The 18,004-nt window shown below is 36.7% G+C and overlaps 1 protein-coding gene across 4 annotated transcripts in view; it reads left to right on the top strand.

Moving 5' to 3' along the window:
- Positions 1-18,004, top strand: part of htt (huntingtin) — a 240,301-nt gene that overhangs the window by 169,720 nt on the left and 52,577 nt on the right. For all 4 annotated transcript variants that reach the window (XM_039751643.1, XM_039751641.1, XM_039751642.1 and 1 more), the window contains 7 exons: positions 4,218-4,425; positions 5,582-5,723; positions 6,441-6,620; positions 8,475-8,651; positions 8,883-8,959; positions 13,706-13,844; positions 14,428-14,550. In XM_039751643.1, the coding sequence (XP_039607577.1) occupies positions 4,218-4,425; positions 5,582-5,723; positions 6,441-6,620; positions 8,475-8,651; positions 8,883-8,959; positions 13,706-13,844; positions 14,428-14,550 (1,046 nt within the window). The remainder of the gene's footprint in view (positions 1-4,217; positions 4,426-5,581; positions 5,724-6,440; positions 6,621-8,474; positions 8,652-8,882; positions 8,960-13,705; positions 13,845-14,427; positions 14,551-18,004) is intronic.

Below are 18,004 nucleotides of genomic sequence, written 5' to 3'. Positions count from 1 at the left end.
TATAATAACAGGTTATGCTTACTGTCCTTTGCTTTGTCAGAATCTCTTAAGTAGTATACATTGTTGACTGTTAGCTGTTAGATTATTATTGCCCAGTGTACATATTCCATTGGCTGTTAGATTATAATTGCCCAGTATATCTGTGCCAGGTGTCAATAAATCACATTGTAGTGGTGAGGTGCTTAGCTGGCAACTGATTAAAACTTAAACATCAGTATCAAAGCTTAACCAGCCTGTAAGTTATATTCTTATCCATATTGTTATTATTATAAATTAGAGCTGCTGCCCAAGCACTGAACCCAAAGGGACACCATTTTTAATATTACTTAATGCTGAATAAGTTGTTCTCACCATGGCCCCTTATTTTTTTTCCAAGTGTTCAGTCTAATTTTGCACCCATCTACACACTGTGTCTTGGAATCCCACTTTTAGTTGGTTCACTAGCCTCTTGTGTGGTACCTTATCAAAACCTTTCTGAAAACCCAGATTAATATCATGGAATTCCAGGATATTACTGAAACAGTCTCAAAATCTAAATCCAGGTTAAATGTTTATGCACTTGTTCTTGCCTTGATATGTTTGATCTCTTCAGTAATGATGGCTTATATTAATATTTTGTCATTACTGGACAGGTCACCCTTTTTTATTTAAAATATTTGGGAAATATTTGCTACTTTACAGTCCTGAGGATTATCCCCAGAATGCAGTGTTTTTAAAAAATATAAATCAAAAGTATGTACTCACTACCTCACTTAACCTGATTTGGTAATCTTTAGATACAGCACCTTTTGTTCAACAATTTTCAGTATCACTTTAGATTATGTGTCCATAATTTTACTGTTCACGCCATGTAATTATCCTGTATAATTAGAGTGACTAGGTGTTATTAAATGTACATACTGTGTAGTACAGCGTAACTATATACAGTGCATCCGGAAAGTATTCACAGCGCATCACTTTTTCCACATTTTGTTATGTTACAGCCTTATTCCAAAATGGATTAAATTCATTTTTTTCCTCAGAATTCTACACACATGTACATGTACATAAGTATTCACGGCCTTTGCTCAATACTTTGTCGATGCACCTTTGGCAGCAATTACAGCCTCAAGTCTTTTTGAATATGATGCCACAAGCTTGGCACACCTATCCTTGGCCAGTTTCGCCCATTCCTCTTTGCAGCACCTCTCAAGCTCCATCAGGTTGGATGGGAAGCGCTGGTGCACAGCCATTTTAAGATCTCTCCAGAGATGTTCAATCAGATTCAAGTCTGGGTTCTGGCTGGGCCACTCAAGGACATTTACTGAGTTGTCCTGAAGCCACTCCTTTGATATCTTGGCTGTGCGCTTAGGGTCGTTGTCCTGCTGAAAGATGAACCGTCGCCCCAGTCTGAGGTCAAGAGCGCTCTGGGGCAGGTTTTCATCCAGGATATGTCTGTACATTGCTGCAGTCATCTTTCCCTTTATCCGGACTAATCTCCCAGTTCCTGCCGCTGAAAAACATCCCCACAGCATGATGCTGCCACCACCATGCTTTCCTGTAGGGATTGTATTGGCCTGGTGATGAGCGGTGCCTGGTTTCCTCCAAACGTGACGCCTGGCATTCACACCAGAGAGTTCAATCTTTCTCTCATCAGATCAGAGAATTTTGTTTCTCATGGTCTGAGAGTCCTTCAGGTGCATTTTACTAAGGAGTGTCTTCCATCTGGCCACTCTACCATACAGGCCTGATTGGTGGATTGCTGCAGAGATGGTTGTCCTTCTGGAAGGTTCTCCTCTCTCCACAGAGGACCTCTGGAGCTCTGACAGAGTGACCATCGGGTTCTTGGTCACCTCCCTGACTAAAGCCTTTCTCGCCCAGTCACTCAGTTTAGATGGCCAGCCAGCTCTAGGAAGAGTCCTGTTGGTTTCGAACTTCTTCCACTTATGGATGATGGAGGCCACTGTGCTCATTGGGACCTTCAAAGCAATAGAAATTTTTCTGTAACCTTCCCCAGATTTGTCCCTCGAGACAATCCTGTCTCGGAGGTCTACAGACAATTCCTTTGACTTCATGCTTGGTTTGTGCTCTGACATGAACTGTCAACTGTGGGACCTTATATAGACAGGTGTGTGCCTTTCCAGATCATGTCCAATCAACTGAATTTACCACAGGTGGACTTCAATTAAGCTGCAGAAACATCTCAAGGATGATCAGGGGAAACAGGATGCACCTGAGCTCAATTCTGAGCTTCATGGCAAAGGCTGTGAATACTTATGTACATGTGCTTTCTCAGTTTTTATTTTTATTTTTTATATATATATATATAATATTTATTTTTTTGTGTAGAATTCTGAGGAAAAAAATGAATTTAATCAATTTTGGAATAAGGCTGTAACATAACAAAATGTGGAAAAGTGATGACCTGTGAATACTTTCCGGATGCACTGTATTTACATGTGCTTTCTCAATTTTTTTATTTTTAACAAATTTGCAAAAATCTCAAGTAAACTTTTTTCACGTTGTCATTATGGGGTGTTGTGTGTAGAATTCTGAGGAAAAAATTGAATTTAATCCATTTTGGAATAAGGCTGTAACATAACAAAATGTGGAAAAAGTGATGCTCTGTGAATACTTTCTGGATGCACTGTATATCACTGAATGTAAAAAAGGTGCCTGTCACCTCCTATGGCTGTATCTGTGATTTAAAGAGAAGCAAAATGTACATGATGAAGCTGATGCTCAACAGGCAATAAAGAATGTTGCACTTTAACAGGTACTGTTGATGTAAAAGATATGATTGTTTTGAATTAGTAATTTTATTATGCATTTTAATGCTCTAAGCTTTGAGTGCACCAAAAGTACTTTCTTTTTAGAAACATTTTCATAATCAGACATAGTTACTGTACATTTATTTAATAATATACTGTATGTGGGGTACAGCCCGGACACAGACAGGCAGACATGTTGGTTCACCACACATGTTTATTTACAGTCTAATATTTACAGTAAAGTGCACGAACCCAGTGCCTCAGCACCAATCACCCGTTTAAGTCCTGGCTGCACAACAATGCCTTTTTCAGTCTGCAGACCACCTCCACTCCTCTCCTCCGAGTTCCGTCCTCTTCCACCCGACTCTCGCCCTCACCCAAGCTGGCTCTGCCATCACGCTATGGACACACGTCCCCCTGCCTAGATCAGGTGCTTCGCCCCTCGGTGTCTAGGAGGTAGGATGACCCACATGCAGAAAAATTTACTCGCGACCCTTCAGCCTTGGGCCTGTCACCAACCTCCAGATATACCCCATGCTCTTTCGCGCTGTGCTGCGCGTGCCGGTTTGCGGCCCCTGCCGCGTGTGCGCACTTCACGCCTTCCTCGCGCTGCTGCACGTGCCGGCTTAAGGCCGCTGCCGCATGTGTGCGCTTCGTTGCGCTGTGCACTCTGTGCCATGCATGCTTGCCTGTGGCTGCGACGGGAGTCTCTGCAAATTTTGCTGGAGGTTCCGGCCCAAATGGACGGACTGGGATCCTGCCGACTATGCCAGATGTGATAAAGGCACTATATAGGGCCCGACCCAGCACAGACTGCGCAGAGGCACATGTAAAAGTTGCACAGGCTTTTATTTTTCTTCTGCTGGAGGGCACGTCTTCCCCGTAATCCCTCCAGCCCAACACAGTCCCAAAAGCACTTTAAATAATACCAATAACTCTCCACCTTGCACCACCACTCCTCTCAGGCAACCTCTTCCTCCCGATTCTGGCCCCTGAGTGGTGGAGACTGGCCCATTTTATAGCCCACCCGGAAGTGTTCCAGGTGCTTGACCACCTGGTCCCAATTGCACTTCTGGGTGGGGCTGATGACTCGTCCAGCCAGGTTTTTGAGCGGCCATCTCATCTCCCAACCAGGCTGTGGAAGACTCCATGTCCCATGGAGCCATGTGGGAGACTGGGAAATAAACATCGGCCAGGGAGGCTTCCACCAAGCGTCCCAGGGAAGGTATTGAGCTGTTCATGGTGGCTCCCCCGGAACATATGCAGCAGGGGCGTCCCGGCCGGGCATGGGACCCAGCTGTCCATCACAGTATAATATATAATTGTTTTGTTTGGTTATATTTTGTAATGCCAGTTTGTTTTATAAGTTAATGATATGAAGACCCAGTAAAAATTATTTCACTTTTTAGTATGTATTAACTAATTTTCAGCTCTGTCACTTCATTTTATATTTACATTCTGTTGCAGGAATGTTTAGGAGAATTACAGCAGCTGCAACAAAAATGCTAAAGGGAGATGGCTGTGATGGCAGTTTTTATACCCTGGAACACTTGAACACTATGATTCAGTCTTTGATCACTACACATCCTTCCTTGGTCCTTTTATGGTGTCAGATCCTCTTACTTATTAATTACACCAACTATACTTGGTGGTCAGAGGTACACCAAACACCCAGGTAAACCAAAGCACGAACACTTGAACGTTCGAATTGGCTTCACTGTTTCTCTTATTGAAGGATTTTTTTTACATGTGCAGATTAGTATTACACATTTCAAGAAAGGAAAGTTTAAGGTGGGTTTACATAACATTTTTGGGAGGAAATGAGTCTAATTTCATAATGCTTCTTTGAGATGTTATTAGTTTTCTATATTCTTTTGAAAATATACTTTTCATTTTGTGAATTCTAATGTAAGGTTGGGAACCATTTCTGTATTTCTTTACCTTCAAAGGACATAAAGTAACTATAATAACTGTCACCTTTCTTTCAGTTTTGCAAATTTTACTTCTTTCATATGGAATATGTAATTTTAAATTAGAAGTTTTTGTTGTAGATGAGCTCAAACCTTTTTTGATCAAAGTGAAGTTATTTTTGGTTTAGATTTTTCAAAATTGATTATAAATAGCAAAAAAAAAAATAACTAATTCTTAAAGCATTAATCCACTTTCCTTTGGTACATCTAAACAAGCTATTGAGCAGTGATAGTAACAGAATTATTTCAGTGGGGTTACTATTAAACTGTGTGGAGCTGATATGTTCCATCTTCTGCCCCAGGGCGCCATAAGAGCAACACAGTGGCACTATAATTAATGCTACAAGCTTACATCATCTACTTAGTGTCCTTTGTATGTGTGGTTTCCACAATCTCTTTGCCCTTTTGTTTTGTTTCAGTTCTTGGTAAAGACATGCATAGTAGGTTAATTGGTGGCTCATATTTTGTATATCAAAAATTTGTTCTATATAGAATCACTGACTATTGTCTGTTGAGTTCACAATTTGTATACGTTAGTTTATTTAGTCTCATGTCCTACATTTTTATTTATGTTGACTTTCTTTGGGGACTCTTCAAGAGTCCAGATATGTGGCTAGTGCTCAGCACTCCAATGGACTTCTTTCCTGCCTAGTATTTATTCTCGCACTGTGCCGATTACTATCTTAATAGGCCCCAGTTCCGTGTAAATCTGTATGTGATAAGTGAGATGAACAGAATGAATAAATGAATGAAAATGACTGCATGTGATTGTTGCTGTAAGTCTTGTATAGGCAAATGTAACAACATAACTTCACTTTTCTAAATAAATAACAGTATTTCTTTGTTTATTTTCTGTTTCAGGAGACACAGCTTGTCAAGCACTAAATTGCTAAGTCCCCACATTTCAATTGAAGGAGATGACTCTAAGTTAGAGTCTAAAATGACCATGTGCAATAGAGAGATTGTCAGGAGAGGTGCACTGATCCTATTTTGTGATTATGTTGTAAGTTATTTAAAATTGCCTCTTTCTGTTTATGGCTTGATAGAAAAAAAGTAAAAATGTTTGACTTGTATATATCATGTACCAAACATGATTAATTTATGTTTGTTTTTTAAGTGCCTAGTATATTACTTGACTGTAGTTCTCAACTTCCTGACTGAAACTCAAATAGGAAAATCTGTGACTGCATTATCCTTTGTAAAACCAACAAAAACTTTTTTTCAGTAGCTTTAATGTGTAATTCACCATTTTATTTTTTGGCCACTGTTTACCCCTGCATTTCAAACAAATGTATAACGCATTCCCAACATGGGATGCTGCAAAGCATATTTCATAATGTGATGTGTACACAGCTAATGGTAGCCACTAAATACTATGCATAACACAAAATGTTAACGTCAGAAACACACTGCCTGTCTCACTTTAAGGTGTTGGAAAAATAAATGGCAGAAACTACTCTGTGTTTTGAGAATTTGGATCTTATAACGGTTATTTAAAAAAAAAACGTAATTTGAAAATTCTGTGTATATAAAATAATTACGAGCAACTGTTCTTTTTCCTTCAGAATTTTGGCAGCTTTACCATAAAATGCAATGATGTACTGTATGAATAACCAATTTTTATTTTTAATTTTTATTAGACAAGTACACTTTCAAAGTAATCCTCTGTTTTTTCAAAGTGTTTTTGTTGTTCTCATTTTTGTTTCTTTTTTCTTCTTAGTGCCAGAACCTTCATGATTCTGAACACCTGACGTGGCTAATCGTAAACCATGTACAAGATTTAATTAACCTGTCCCATGAACCTCCGGTACAGGATTTCATTAGCGCTATTCATAGGAACTCCGCAGCAAGTGGCCTTTTTATACAGGCCATTCAGTCACGCTGTGATAATCTCTCAACTGTAAGTATTTCAAGTGTTGTAGGTTTGATAAATGTTTTTTTTATATCTATATTTTTATATACAATATTATTATTGTTATTTTGATTCTTGCCCAACTTTCCCTTTTCAGCCATAGGTAACTTACTGATTTCAGTTTTAACATCAAATTCTTTGAAACTGAAATGCAGGTACCATGTTTTAGCTTGAATTTATCCAGCTGTAATCAGAAATGCTTAATAAAATGGTACAACATTTCTTATTGAATCTTTAGAAATGGATTATTAGTGTTTTTCAAAGTTGTTTTTAGATGATGAACTCTTCAGAAAGGAGTAGTTTAAAATCTACATCCATATGAATCCAGTATTATGTATTCCAATTTTAAGAAAATGTTTTACTTATAAATTATTGTATGTTGCCCAGTCTATTAAAAATAGAGATGAATATCAGCAATTAGTACTAGTTTAAAATAAATACGTAATTTGTTGGCCTGTACCTATTTTCTTTAAATTGCTTTGTCTGTACATATAGTATGAATTTATTGATTGAGCATTAATTACATGGGAATAGCCTGTATATCCCCCCCCCCAAAAAAAAAAACTGCTATAAATAGATGACAGTAGTATGCTTTGAACATTCTTTCATCCTGCCAAACAATATTGTTTTAAAGTATAAACCAGCAAGCCTCTCAGTACATGCTTCCATCCCCTCTCTCTTTCTCTCTCTATCTCTCTCACTCTCTTACTCTCTTCCATCTCTCAAAACTTGAACATGCTATATTTTTGTCAAGTGATTTGTAGAACAGACAGTTCCATATTTTGGGAAAGACATTAAACAAGGTTACTGCTTCAGTCTCAGCCTACTCATGGCTATGTTCACATTACCAGCCTGAATTGACTCAAATCTGATTTTTTGTCTTAATGTGACACAGATCTGATGTTTTGTGGGCTGTGTGGACACAGAAATCTGATCTTTTTAAATCTGATTTGAATTAATTTCATATGTGGTCCTAGTTTAAATACATATGCAATTTGTGTCCATGCGATATGAATGAGAACGGTCAGATCGGAATTCTTCAGGTTTTTTGCCTATATGAATGGGATGAGCGCTGCAGTCATCAGCCAGCAATGGCAGTGTGGTCAAAACAACAATAGAGGACAGCTACAGCTCCGGCAATAGTCACATTCTCACCATGGCTAGCTCAATTCTCGTACCCACACATCTCTTGGTGTAGCAGAGCCATCAATAGCTGTGAAAACAACAAAAGCTAGCCATCTGGCTTTTTTCACCTTCTTGACCTAATCAACTGTCGAATTGTTTATCATCCTTTGGAGCAGAATGTAACATAAACACTAGCTACTAGCACCATTTTGTCTATTTTATACCATGAGTTGTCTTGCAAATGTGACTTTTTTGTTGTTAGTGATGCAGATGACTTGTACTTAAACATATGAATCTGCACATGCATGCCATTTCAGAGGACAGATACATTCACATTACACTTAGATGCAGGTCACTTGTACTGAGCAAAAAATTGGAATTGAGAAATGAGGTTTATGATGTGAATGTAGTGATAGTAATATTGATCAGATCATTTTACGTGTTTGCATTGCAGCAGTTTAAAAAATGTATCCTGATATTGTATGTTGTCCTAGGTGGATTGGCAGATATGTAGTTATTTATTATTTTACTTTCCTTGTAAAAGAAGAGCAGTTTAAATCCATAGATAATTAAGTTTTTGGGAATAGAAATGTTTTATATTTCTTGTATGAGATGAATGAAAAGTGAAATAATCTAACTACTGAATTTAAATAATTTGTGTTGCTTTATACAACTTATACATTTGATGTTTTGTTATTTTCTTTTACTGTTTTATAGCCAACAATGTTGAAAAAAACCTTACATTGTTTAGAGGGAATTCATCTTAGTCAGTCTGGAGCTATATTAATGCTCTATGTGGATAAGCTGATTTCCACTCCTTTTCGGGTTTTGGCTCGTATGGTTGATACCCTGGCTTGTCGGCGTGTAGAAATGCTACTAGTAGAGACATTGCAGGTAACTGGAGAAGTGTAAATATAAGCTTAAATATGTGTATATGTATATATGTGTATGTGTGTATATATGTGTATATGTATGTGTGTGTGTATATATTTGTGTGTGTGTGTGTATATATATATATATATATGTGTTTGTGTGTGTGTGTAGATGAACAGTATGTATGTGTATATATATGTATTTTTGAAAAGTCTTTTTTTTTTTCTTTTATTTTCTTTTTTTTAATTATAGAACAGTATTGCCCAGTTACCAGTTGAAGAGCTTGACCGAATTCAGCAGTACCTCCAGAGCAGTGGTTTAGCTCAAAGGTAACTAGGGGCCATCACATTAGTACATGGCACTCATTTGTAATTGATTAATAGTTAAGTCTTGAAAACTGTATGTTTAAACGTTACTTTTTTAAAATGCATTTTTCATATACACTGCCGGTCATACCTGTTTCTTACCATTTCGCATACTTTTATTTCCCTGTATATTTCATTTGTACAGTTCTCTGTCTCCCTTTCATGCAGACTGCTGCAATTTTTTATACATGACAAAATTTCAATCCTGTGTATTTCTAGTCCCCCAATGGCTGATTTTCCTGAAAGAAACTAAGGATTACAAAGATCGCCAATTATCTACTGATTATTTATAAATTACTCAATGCATCAGATATCACAACTTTGGAATTTTTTTAAAACTGTCTAAATTGTTAACAGTGTGAATAATTAAAAGCAGAATTTGTTAAAAAAAAAAAAAACTTAAGGTTTTAGAAGGAACTGCATTTTCCATTAAATAATAGAAAAATGGTGCTTGTTCATACTGGAAAAAGGAAGGAAGATGAAAAATCCAATTTTGAAATGAAGTTTAATTGTAATTCCAATTTAGAATAACTTCATCTACAGCATTTAGAAAGAATGGCAAGTAACGTGAATGACATACAGTACAGGCCAAAAGTTTGGACACACCTCCTCATTCAATGTGTTTTCTTTATGTTCATGACCATTTACATTGGTAGATTCTCACTGAAGGCATCAAAACTATGAATGAACACATGTGGAGTTATGTACTTAACAAAAAAAGGTGAAATAACTGAAAACATGTTTTATATTCTAGGTTCTTCAAAATAGCCACCCTTTGCTCTGATTACTGCTTTGCACACTCTTGGCATTCTCTCGATGAGCTTCAACAGGTAGTCACCTGAAATGGTTTTCACTTCACAGGTGTGCCTTATCAGGGTTATTTAGTGGAATTTCTTGCTTTATCAATGGTGTTGGGACCAGCAGTTATGTTGTGCAGAAGTCAGGTTAGTTGGACGATCATTTATTTTTCAACAGGACAATGACCCCAAACACACCTCCAGGCTGTGTAAGGGATATTTGACCAAGAAGGAGAGTGATGGAGTGCTGTAAATGGTCATGAAAATAAAGAAAACACATTGAATGAGGAGGTGTGTCCAAACTTTTGGCCTGTACTGTACATTCATTTTGAAATGGCAGTGAGCACAAGGCAGAAAATAGACATGGACAGAGCAACAGTCCTTCGCAGGGACCACTCAAGCACATATCTGCACAAACATTCAACTGGAATCTCAATCCACCCTAACATGCGTGGGTTTGAGGATGTCAAAGGAACACCACAGCGCCTGGAATGAAACCCAAGAAGAATGTGTAGACTCTACACAGCCCATGACTGGCACAGATTTTGTGGTGCTAGATCAGTGAAGTAGCACTTCTAACCATTGCACTACTTTTCCATCCAAAAAAATGTGTCTTTAATTATCTTTCTCACCAAAAAATGGAATCATAATTATTTTTTTGGTTTTCTGGCTAAAAATAGACAGAGCTTCCTCTCTTAGCTTTGCAGGTACATGTGTGTATAAACTTTAGCAATCCCAAAATATGCAGTAAAATGAGTATCTGTGCATATGATGACCAAACTCCCCCCAAACATCAATGACAATTTAAACTAAAGCTGTTTGTGCATAAAAGGTGATTGATTTGCTCCAGGTTAACATATGAGGAAATTTTAAAAGCTAGTGGAGTAAGAATGTTCGGTATCTTAGTTGAAAAAGATCTGAGAGTAACTTTGGTATGAAAATGTGCTACTCAACCTGTGATAAACAAAATTTGACATGCATTTCGTAATAAACAAATTGTCGTCATGACTTACAGAGACAAGTCTACACATCTTTGAAAGCCAATCCACTGCTATGACAAAAGCTAACTGATTTTGGATTTCAGTTTGTGCATACTTTTGATACAAAAACAGATGGTGGAACAGAGGATAAACCAACACTTACCAGCAAACTTAAAGTATACATTAGTGCTCTGTCAAGCAATTGCTGCAGCATATAGAGATAAATATACAACCATTTGAAAGGTGACCTTCAGTTCTTATTTAGTGGACTTTGAACCAAATTTGATATTAGTTATCAAGTGAAAACTTCATATGTGCTCAGAGAAGGCTATACAAAGGTCATTTTGGAAGGATGTGAAGACAATAGGAATGGTAGAAATTCATGGCATTTTAACAGAGAAATTGTCAACAAAAAATATAATAGCAAATAAGTAAATTATTTTATGCATCTTCTGTACAAACTAACCTTACTATCAGTTTGAAGATGATAAATGCAGGCATAGTTTAGTGTTTTAAAGCCCCTGTGTTTGTTTATCACACACATGGTTAATGCTTAATTTGTTACTATCATTTTGTTTATATTTTATTTGGTACCCTTCATTAATCCTCAAACTTAATTGCGGGTAATTGTCTATTTGCCTAATCTTTGGAGGTCAGAACGCAGAGTCAGCCAATTTACTATTCCTTTGAATAGTTTCAAAATCATAATACTGTATATGTGAATGTTCTCCCGATATGGATACATTGGTAGAGGCCTACTTTTGGCCCAAAATGTGAGTGTCCAATACTACTGGTCATGCCTTGTTCTTAAACAAACAGGTTTCACATAAAGGAAACCTTTCAATTTCCGTTGACAAGATTAATTATGTCTAGAGGTTCCCCGTTCTTGCCTGATAGGAAACTAAATGATTTGCTGTACATATGTATTTAGGATGCAGGAAGGTTGTACTAGGGACAATCCATTTGAAAGAAGTCCAAGGGTTATACCTGGTTAACACTGGATTTCATCGACTTTTCTGGGAGGTCTGGAAATTCATCTGGAGGAGCTGGAGAAAATTGCTGAATAAAGGTGTCACTGTGTATTCATGTTACCACCACAGACCTCTTAAAGAAAGAAAAGAAATAAAAATTACAGGTGTTAAGTATTATTGTCTTTTATATAAAATTAATAAATTACCTTGTTGTGCTCATTAGTCATTTAAAATAATAAAAGCAAAAGGCATGCATATTTATATATTTTTTTAACGTGTTGTCCCTTTTCTAGATTTATAATCAATTCTCTCTTCTTGTTTCAATTACTTTTATTACTGGTTTAATTAAATATTTTGCCTTAATGGTTGGGGTTACTGTTAGCTTTCATATTGATTTCCTTTATCCACATTGTGAAATGCAAAGCAAGAGGACAATTGACAAAGTTTCATATAAAATTTTCCTTTTCAAACATGGTAAAAACACAAACACGTCCAATAGTGATTAATATAGTCAACCAGTACTTTTTCTAGATGGAGGGAAAACTGTAACCTGCAGTTTTTTGTTACCTTAATGTGAGAGCATGGCTGCTGAAGTAAAATTGTCAACAAGCAGATTTAAATACAATATTCTACATGTAATCTTGTCTACAAGAAACCTTTTATATCAGACTTGCTATACCATAAAACTGAAAGATTTAAACGCTCCTGCTAGTGTTACAACTTTTAACTATAGTCAGCAAAATAAGTACATGTATTATGATACCTGAATCTCACAGTTGATGAACAAACTTTACTGTTCTGCAGTATCAACTTTGCTTTGAAAAATAAATGGATCATCCTCAGTGCAAAAACTGATTTGACTGGTCATTCTCAAATCTTGAATTTAGATTATAAAACACAATCAAACTAATTTTTTTATGATAAAGTACAGTACATTCTGTTTTAGTACTCCAATCTGCCACAACATTCAAACCACTAACAGGTACAGTGAATAACATTTATCTCATTACACTTGCACCTATTAAGGGATGAAATTTATTAGGCAGCAAATGAACAGTCAATTCTTGAAGGTGATGTGTTGGAAACATGAAAAATGGCCAAGTGTAAGGATCTGAGAGACAAGGGTCAAATTGTGATGGCTAGATGACTGGATCAGAGAAACTTCAAAACTGCAGATCTTTTGGGGTGTCCCCAGTATACAATAGTAAGTACCTACCAGAAGTGATCCAAGGGCGGACAACAAGTGAAACCGTGAAAGGCTCATGAGTGCCCAAGGCTCGTTGATGAAAATGGGAAACAAAAGCTAGCCAATTTGGTCCAATCCCATAGAAGAGCTATGTAGCACAATTTGCTGAAAAACATAATGCTGGCCATGGGAGAGAGTTTTCAGAATGCACAGAGCATCACAGCTTGCCGTGTAGTTACAGACCAGTCAGAGTGCCAGTTCCTGACCCTTGTCCAAGGAAAGCTCCTACAATGGGTACTTGGAATTGATGTCAGCAGGATGCGGTATGGGAAGAAAGTAAGCCAGCAGAGGCAGTGTGATGCTTTGGGCAATGTTCTGTTGTGAAACGTTGGGTCATGGCATCCGTTGAATGTTATTTTATCACCTATATAAAGATAACATGACAAAGGGTTCAAGATACTACTAGATATATTCAGAGATGGAATACTTGCATTGATCAGAGCTGTTTTGGCAGCACTAGGGCTAATTGTGCAGTGTTAAACAGGCAATTTTAATATTTTTACTGATCGGTTTATATTACAATTCATATTCTGTTTATAATCTTTTGTCTATGGTGTTTGGTATGTTATAATTTAGGAATACAAGTTAAAAAATAAATGAATCGTGTGTTTGGTAACATTTTTTTCTCCCACTCCAGTTTCCTTCCACATCCTTCCTGTTCCAGAGAAATATTTTGTGTCAACTAATTCTTCCTTCACAATGATTTTTACTTCTAGGCACCAGCGACTATACTCCTTACTGGACAGATTTCGAGCTACATTTGCAGAGGAAACAACAAGCCCATTACCACTTACTACATTGCATCCCCTTGATGGGGATGTCCCGATAACCCCAGAATCTGTTACAGTTGACAAGGTATCTTTTGATTTAAGTAGGATTTGCATCATTTGTTTTTAAACGTTTCCTTTTTTTCTAGTTGCAAAATAGAAATTTAAGAAGTTCTGCACTGTAATCATGTTAACACTACCATATGCTAGAAATCCACAACAAATATATTTTATAACACAATACAAAAAAACAATAATTTTGGGTCTAAAAGTAAAACTAATGTGACATTTAAAATGTTACCTGTCTTTTGCATATTCTAAAATGTGTTCGGTACCTGAAAATTTAAATATAGAATGTACCAGTTGACAGGTGAAGCTAATACTTTAATTTCAAATACTGAGTCCTCCTTATCATTTTGATTCCACTTTTCTGGAAAATATTAACCTATTATTAAACGTAAAGAAAAAAGATATATTGAGCAAGTTGTAGTGTAGCTTTCATTGTTTATTTGAATGGATTATTAAAAAGATGCTCAAAGTATTAACTAGAAATGAAATTCCTAGTTACCAAATAAATATTCAATTTAGTTCTAGATTGAATTCAGTTTAATTAATTTATATTATTGTCCCTTAATACTTTAACCTTTTTCTTTTTTTTATTTATATATTAGGACTGGTATATTTCCCTAGTTCGATCACAATGCTGCATATCGACAGACACTGCTTTGCTTGAGTCAACAGAACTGCTGACTAAACTTCCCCAAGATGACCTCTTCTCCATCATGACTCGAGAGGTAAATAAATACTGAATCCACTATATTTTTTTTAATATTTACAGTGTTTAAGAAGAGGACTTGCAAATAATCCCAATTCCAAAACAATTTGGGACACTGTTTAAAATGTAAATACAAAAAGAATGCAATGATTTGCAAATCAAATAAACCCATATTTTATTTATAACTAGCAAAATACCCGTGCTTCGCAGCGGAGAAGTAGTGTGTTAAAGAAGTAATGAAAAAGAAAAGGGAACATTTTGAAAATAACGTAACATGATTGTCAATGTAATTGTTTTGTCACTGTTGTGAGTGATGAGTGTTGCTGTCATATATATATATATATATATATATATATATATATATATATATATATATATATATATAGAATACCATAGGCCGCAGCGGAGAAGTAGTGTGTTAAAGAAGGTACGAAAAAGAAAAGGAAAAATTGTAAAAATAACGTAACATGATTGTTAATGTAATTGTTTTGTCACTGTTATGAGTGTCGCTGTGATATATATATATATATATAGCAAAATACCAAGGCGCATAGCGATGTCATGTGTTAAAGAAGTTATGAAAAGAAAAGGAAACATTTTAAATATAATGTAACATGATTGTCAAAGTAATTGTATTAGTAATTGCTGCATCAGAAAATGTACCACAACGTCTGACACGCCTCCTTTTTACTGTTTTCTCACAGCTTGGATTGCTGCTGTCATATATATATACACACACATACACATACATACATACATACATACATACATACATACATACATACATACATACATATATATATATATATATATATATATATATATATATATATATATATATATATATATATACACACATACATATCTTCATATATATATATATATATATATATACATATCTACATATACACATATATATACATATATATATATATATATATATATATATATAGATATACTTGTGTGTATGTTTGTATGTGTCTATATGTGTGTGTATAGCTTTGGTCACTGAGTGCAAGGGAAAAATAATAAAATATAGTCTATAAGTTATTAAACAGTAAAACATTAACGCTTTAAGAAGTACAGGTACATTGAGCACTACTGGAGTGGTTTGGTAAACTACATTTTAAAGACTGTGTAACACAACAGGTAAGTAACTAACAGCAGCTAAAATGTATATGGATCATCTCTCGGTAGTAGATCCCTTTTGAAAGGCGCTACACGATGGCTGTGGTATAGAAATTACATTTTCTATGTGAACGCTCAAATTTGTGCCTCTGGTAATGTGCCTTACCGCATTTAAAGAAAATTAGTTTTGTGTCCTCTGCAGTGTTAAGAGAGAAAGGCTTTGGTTTGGGATAAAAGGAAAAAGGTGTAAAGAAAGGAAAGTTGCCTTTTTCTTTTATATAGTATAGAGAGATGTGTTCGCTGACGCTATGATCGCCTTTTGGGGACAGTCGCGTGGGTCTTGTGTAGACTGGTGAGACGCCCCGCCATTAATCGGCTGTGATGGCACTGTCAGTCCTCCACTGTGTGCGTGTCTTCATAATCCGAGTTTAGGACCTCATAATCGATATGCAAAAGAAAGTGTGAATCGCCTTAATATTATTTTGCCGTGGTGTAGAAAAGGGGTCCTGTGTTTGCACTTGTCTGGGCTATAGCGCAGGGGAGGATGAAAAATTAAAAGTGCTCACTTTGACTTAAAGCAGAAGCGCAGTCAGCGCCTCAAAGGCCGGCACAGCTATGCACGCTGGCTGCTCGACTTTTGCTGGGCAGGAGACCCCTTTTGTACACACGCTCATGATATCAAAAGTCTCAGCTCTTTGGAGGTAATTCATATATTATATATATAGCAAAATACCCGCTACCAGCGGAGAAGTAGTGTGTTAAAGAAGTAATGAAAAGAAAAGGAAACATTTTAATAATAACGTAACATGATTGACATTGTCATGAGTGTTGCTGTCATATATATGCCTGCCTAAATAAGTCACGCTTTGCTCTTACTTTATTTACCGCTCATTTAATCATGGCTAATGGCGGAAAAATTATAAAATGGAAGGAGGATGGCTTTACCAAAACAATTATTGATGGCTTAATCGATTATTCATAAAGCTTGAATTGGTGATCTGTTTTTCTGTGTTAACCTCATATTTTTTCATACTTCTTCTCAAACTAAGGTGGTGCGAGGGTAAAATGAATCGGGATGTGCTGATCAATGTAATCGTGTACCAGGAAATCATGCATTGACAAAGCTCCCTTTGCTTGTAATGCAAAGTGTGATTAAATGCATTATTTTTAACGCTATGGAGCACATGCATCAAGCTTCTCAGCTGTGCTTGTGCTAAGAAAAGGAAAGATTTTAAAAATAACGTAACACGATTGTCAATGTAACCTTTTGTAAGTAGTGCCTGGAGGATTCAGTGTGGAGAAACTCTAGAGAGAGCGTGTGTATTAACTTGTGGATTTTTCTGTGAGTATTTGGTGGCAGTCTGACGAAGTTGCTTCGGAAGACGGCGTTAGCTGAGCTCAGCTCAGAGTGAAATGAGATGAATGGGGGGAGATGATGACGTGACTCCCCACCGCCTTTAACTGTCAATCCCCACAAACACAGTCTCTCGGAATTTGCATAAGCACACCCCTTCACCTACAATTTTAACTTAGTTACAAAGTGATCAAAACTCTCGCTTATATCCTCGCCCTCTCATTAAACTTGTATCCCGCATTACCTGTGGGCATGTGAAACGCCAGCGTAGCCTGTCTATGAACTTAATTTAAAGTTTAGGTTTACACCTTGCTTTCTTTCCGAGGTAGCAGCACTCATGAATATGGTATTATATGTCACTCGCTCGCTTCTTATTGTTTCGCTGCCTTCTCAATTATATAATGCATGTTTTCTTAAGCGCTTTTTGGAGGTCTTCCTGGTTTTCTACGCACTGCGTTGACAGTCAGTTCACGTGATTACGGGAGGCGTGATGATGTCACACGAAACTCCACCCCCCACGCCATTGCAGCTCAACTCCATTACAGTTAATGGAGAAAAATACCTTCCAGTTATGACCATTAGGCATAGAATTTCGAAATGAAACCTGCCCAACTTTTGTAAGTAAGCTGTAAGGAAGCCTGCCAAATTTCACCCTTCTACCTTCACGGGAAGTTGGAGAATTAGTGATGAGTGAGTGAGTGAATGAGTGAGTGAGTGAGGGCTTTGCCTTTTATTAGTATAGATAGAACATAGAAAACATAGAAAATTTGATTTAGTTCAAGTTTACATTTGTATACTTTATACTATTTGATCCGTCTTGAATAGTATTCTTTGAGGTTCCGAGAGACAAGCCCAAATGATTAAAGAGAAAACATTGGAATGTTCTAAAGTGGTCATTGAGGGTGGCACGGTGATGCATAGGTAGTGCTGCTACCTCGCAGTAAAGATATCAGAATTTGCATCCCGGGTTCTCACTGTGTGGAGTTTGCAA

The sequence above is a fragment of the Polypterus senegalus genome, chromosome 4 (assembly GCF_016835505.1).
Source record: "Polypterus senegalus isolate Bchr_013 chromosome 4, ASM1683550v1, whole genome shotgun sequence".
NCBI classification, from domain to species: domain Eukaryota; kingdom Metazoa; phylum Chordata; class Cladistia; order Polypteriformes; family Polypteridae; genus Polypterus; species Polypterus senegalus.
The sequence above is the reverse complement of the archived record's forward strand: the minus strand, read 5'-3'. Positions and strand labels throughout refer to the sequence as shown.